General features: G+C 40.6%; 1 protein-coding gene across 1 annotated transcript; it reads right to left on the reverse strand.

Moving 5' to 3' along the window:
- Window positions 1–223: 223 nt before the first annotated feature.
- Window positions 224–3,734, reverse strand: zcchc10 (zinc finger, CCHC domain containing 10). The gene is made up of 4 exons (XM_083788700.1): window positions 3,679–3,734; window positions 2,130–2,291; window positions 1,555–1,599; window positions 224–1,017 (listed from the first exon to the last, which is right to left on the reverse strand). Exons 1-4 carry the CDS (start codon window positions 3,717–3,719, stop codon window positions 789–791), a joined length of 477 nt encoding a protein of 158 aa, XP_083644826.1. The 5' UTR covers window positions 3,720–3,734; the 3' UTR covers window positions 224–788.
- Window positions 3,735–5,403: the final 1,669 nt, after the last annotated feature.

Raw genomic sequence — 5,403 nt, forward strand, 5'->3', positions numbered from 1 at the left:
GTCCTATCCCCTGAACAATTTCCTTTGTAATATGGTGGTATCACATTATGTGGAAACTAAATAGAGATACAATGTTGTGGTTGACGTTCAAGCTAATATTGACTACGGTATCTTAAAAACAATTTGTCTTTGGTAAACTGATTGGCTGTTAAATTAATATTGATCCTTACAATACAATCTTCAGGGTGGTCTACTTAAATCATGAGACTCAAATCTGATAACTACTTTATTTTCAAATTAATCTACAGTGGGGGTTAATCTGATGTGCCGATTGGTAAAATGTAACAAATAACAAAACTGTTCACTTTTGGTATGAAAACAAAATAAGTACACAGGGGCCTTGGTGGGAAACATTTGAACTACAACAATTATTAAACAATAACCTGAATGAAATGCATGTCAATTAAAATCTCTTAAAAACTCTTTTTAATGCCTTACTGTCCATTATACAGAGAAAGTTTGGCTAAAAATGTACAAATTGAACAAATTCAATATGAAAAGGGTCAAAAGAGATGTCCAAAAAAATGCATAAACTATCATGTTAATATGCAGGTGAGAAACCAGAGATGTGAAAACAAAATATACAACGATCAATCTGACCAATAAGAAGCAACTGCATTATCCCTGCCAAACAACAGTTATCAACAAAGCAAATGTACCATCTTATATCCGTCCATTTATACAGCTCCACACACATCTCTAAAAGGTTACCATTAACAAAAACTTGTATCGGAGTGGACACCTAAAAATTATGAAAAGGCAAACCTCACAGATAAATCACTACTAATCTATTTCTTCTTTTTCTTCTTCTTTGGTGGCCCTTCGTCAGAGTCACTGCTGCTTCCTGAGTCTGAGCTTCCTGAGGAAGAGGAAGATGAGGACGAGGAGGAAGAGGAACTGTCCTCGCTGTCGCTGCTGCTGTCATCCGAGGAGGAGCTGGAGGAGTCACTGCTGTCAGATGACGAGTCAGAGGACGAGCTGTCTGAGTCGCTGCTACCGCTGCTGGACTCTTTAGACCTGGGAGTGAGGGCAGTTATTTCAAATAGTGTTGTCCACAGAGGACAACCGCGGTGACTCTGCAGATGGCTAAATACACCGACGTGTGAATGGACTCATAATGGCCAGTAATTGTCTTGACTCAAGTCTCAACAGTACCGAAATTTGCCCACCCACAAAACTGTGGGTTATGAAGTGACCTAGTGGGCACAGTGACTACGTACTAGCCATGTTAGATAGCAGATCCATACAGCACTAAACTAATGTGCTAGCTAACCACTGGGGGAGGGGCAATCATACTCGGGCACGGTTCAAAGATGCTCCTCCTGCCATTACATACATCCTGTAAGATACTGTATATCCTGACATATGACATTGACAGCCGTGAAATGATACTGTGGCTATTCAGTCCAAATGCTGCTCACCTGTGTGATGCTTTTAGGGTTGGATGACATCATGTAAGAATTTCCCACTGTTTTATTCCATAGAAACAGAATCTCTCTACCTAAAATATCACTATACAGTCAAAACACCCTGGTCACTGCATTTATTACTTACTTCTTCTTTAATTTCTTCTCACTGCTAGCGCCTTCTGTACCTGGTCTGCAAACAGACAAAGAAAACTGTTCATTACACTTTTTGTTGATCAATAGAGACAAACAGTTTTACAACACAATAACACTGGTAAAGTGAAGCGCTCATGGTGGAAGTGAATTTGTTATATGTTATTGTCGCCATCTAGAGGGATAAAGAATAACTACTCCTTCCTTTTGCAGACGTTCAATTCAATCAATGTAGGCATTCTTCATTTCAAGCAGTCTTACTGAACTACAGCTAGATCCAGCAGCATAATGAATAAAAACTTCAGATATCTTAGGGGTGCAAAAGTTAAATAATGTCTAATGTATTTAATTGAACACACACAAACAGACACACTTTATTTTCTTTTTTAAATAGCGTAGCAAAATCTTTGCATTGGTTCTGTATGCAATGAAGTCGTTTTGTTTTTAATTCCTGAATCCACCAGTTTGATCCAATTCATTGAATGAAGTTAGATTTCACCAAACGTATCATTATGTGGAGATCTCTGATTATAGAGACTATACTTAGGTTGACTCAAAAAGACAACCTACCCAGTCAGATTGTTCGGTGTGTTCTCATTTTCTTTGAGTCTCTTTTTCATCTCAGTTGTTCTTGACGGCCTGTGAAGATATTTCCTCTTTCCTGTGCACTCGTAGGTCCAGTGACCAAATTCCAAACACTTCTGGCACCTCACATTTTGTTTGTTGGCCTCTCTGTAACACATACAAAAAAGTAATTTCATGTAACTTTTATCAATGCAAAAGATTTTATGTTGACAGCTGCTGGAAGATTTACATTTAGAAGACCCAATGCTAGGGAACAGCTTGGGACTAAAGGCATTTTCATACTCCAGTTTTAGGTGATAAGGTGACCACCGAAAACTACAACTTGGCGCCACGCCACGGTGGTAAGTGACTCACCGCTCACCCAAACACATCTCTCTGTTTCGGTGGTCACCTTATCACCTAAAACTGGAGTATGAATAGACTTTAGAAAGGTAGACACCTCTTTCGGCTCTGGGGCGAATGCTCTCAAGAGAAGAGAGGTCAAGCTTCAGCGTTGGTGCTTCACAGAAGCTTCCGAGTGCGTCACAGAACGGATGTCCCGGAAAAGATGCGCTGTGACTGGCAACAAGTAGTCTAGTCACTCGAGTGGCAGCGGGGCGTAGCGTGCCTTCCGCACTTCCGGCAACACTTCCGCCCCAGAGTGTAAATTGTCCCACCCTCCCGTTAACACACATGGCTCCAACGAACTGCACCGGCCAATGAGGCATCTATTTATTTATTTTTTAATATCTATGGCTTTAACAGTCCTGTTTTCATCAGTGCCTTATCCCTTATATCCCTAAACGTCTTACCTTTTTTAATACATATTTAACTTTCCAATCTATTCAGCGGCACTAAAAATTCAACATGGGGCCTCAAACAGTCAGGGGGCTGAAGTGTGAAGTACTTAAGACAGCTACATGTATATAAATGAGGCGTAGTGTATCTTGTAGACCAGGCTCATTGCAAGTTGCTGTGCTCTGTCTTTTACCTGCGCCATCTTTATCTTACCCTAATGAGAAGGGGTTAAATCATTCCAGGCCCCTAAAATAATCCAACATGGGGCCTCAAAGAGTGAGGGCCGGGGTCCCCTGTATGCCCCACATTTTAATATAGATAATTCCAATAATTTGGAGTCAGTGGCTTAGTTGCACCTGGCAAGCTTATTATCTATATTTTAAAAATGTCTTATCTTTCTCTGCTGGATAAATCTGATACTAATTCGTTTCTGCCCATGCAGATTTTTGTGTGTGGACTATATTAGTTCGAGTGCAGACTTTGCCATATCATACAATTATTTCGTCGTATACAATAAAATATATATACCGGTATTAAAGTGCGTGATGTTCCGACGTTAAGCTAGCTCATACTGTATGAATAGAGGCTAACGTGAAGACATCGTAAGCATTAGTTAACGCTGCTGAAATGAATGATATCTCGTACAACAATAACATATCAAGCTAATTGCCATCATCACTGAACACTGGATTAATCAATTAACATCGTACAATCACCGCAAGGCTAAAAACGGAGACTTTATTTAAAATAGACTTACGCCTGCCTCCGAGCTATGATTCTGTGCATGGGAGTCGCCATGTTGCAGTTTACTTTTTCTTCTTTGTTTGTGTGCTGAAGTACTCAAACCGGCATGTAGTCATAGAATCGCATTAACGCCCTCTGTTGGTGAGAGTTGAAAGTCTATATGTTTGTTTTTTGATTGATTGATTAAAATATTTATTAACAGTTTGTAGAATTTACAGTACATTTTAAGCACAAACTCAATAAACAGACTGTCAACTGTGAGTGGACGACCCAATTAAGCATTACACTTGTTTACAACAGGGTCCACATTGTTCAATTCATCAAAACATTTAAAGACATACAGACATTTAGAGACATACAAATAGACATTTCTATGTAGCTAAAGTACAGAACAGGAATTCATCATATGGGAAGCAAAAAAGGGAAAAGATACAATATACAGTGAGGGAAAATGGGGGGGGGGATTCAGATTTTACAGAGGCCAGTTTCGAATTGCAGCCATCCGTAGGTGCCCTTTGAGAGTGGTTTTGAAGGAGTCAAGGGATTCACATGTCTTAATGACTATTGGTAGGGCGTTCCACATTTTGGTGGCATAGGAGCGAAAAGAATTTAGTCCCTTGTTTGTGCCGAATCTGGGTTGTACATGGTTTGTTGCACTCCCTCTGGTGTTGTGGGTGTGGACTTCGTTTACATTAAGGAAGTATTTAGACAGGTACATGGGTATCTTGGTGGTGTATCGAATCTTGTGGACCAGACCCATTGCAAGATGCTGTACTCTGTCGTCGACCCTAAGCCATCCCAGCCTGTCAAAGTGGGCAGGGTGAGGCCAAGTAGGAGCCTGACCAGTTTGTTTTGGGAGGTCTGGAGCCTTGTTTTAAGGGCCTTTGAGGTGCTGTGGTACCAAGAGGTGGATGCATAGTCAAAGAAACCTTGTACGAGGGCTCCTGTTAAGGTCTTCAAGGTGTTTTTGCTGACCAGTGAGGAGATCCTGTAAAGGAATCTTGTTCTTTGATTGACTTTTTTGATTACGTTGGTGGCCATTTTATCACCGGAAAGATTGGCCTCCAGGATGGAACCTAGGTAGGTAATTTCATCTTTTCGTGTGATAATATTGTCACCCACTCTAACCAAGAAGACATCTGCCTTGCTGAGTTTACTATTTGATCCGAAGAGGATGGATTCAGTTTTTCCCAGGTCTGTTGTCTGTTAATCTGTTATGAATTATAAAGATATTTGATATCATGTGTGTGTGTGTGTGTGTGTGTGTGTGTGTGTGTGTGTGTGTGTGTGTGTGTGTGTGTGTGTGTGTGTGTGTGTGTGTGTGTGTGTGTGTGTGTGTGTGTGTGTGTGTGTGTGTGTGTGTGTGTTTACGTGATGTGTACGGGCATTTTATAAATAGAGTCGTGTACTAGCAATAAATATATTGTTTAAAATATACCTGTATATGCACCTGTGTAGCAACCCAACTCTGTATGATTTACCCAAGTTACCCTGACTGATATAGGCCATGGCTCCAGCAGAGCATCCCATAACCCTCAGACTCCATCACTCCAATGATGCTTACAGATGCTTACAGATGCTTCTTTGTCCTGTCAGAGAAATCAGTTTTACCAGTTTACATTGTGCAAGATGGAAACTGCAAATCGGATTGTGTTTCAACACCAGGAAGATTTTTTCCCCCCTCAGACGTCTTGGGTCAGTTTAACATCTACAATGGATTTTAAGTTGATTCATTCAA

This window comes from Protomyctophum parallelum (genome assembly GCF_964188405.1).
Source record: "Protomyctophum parallelum genome assembly, chromosome: 1".
Lineage (NCBI taxonomy): Eukaryota > Metazoa > Chordata > Actinopteri > Myctophiformes > Myctophidae > Protomyctophum > Protomyctophum parallelum.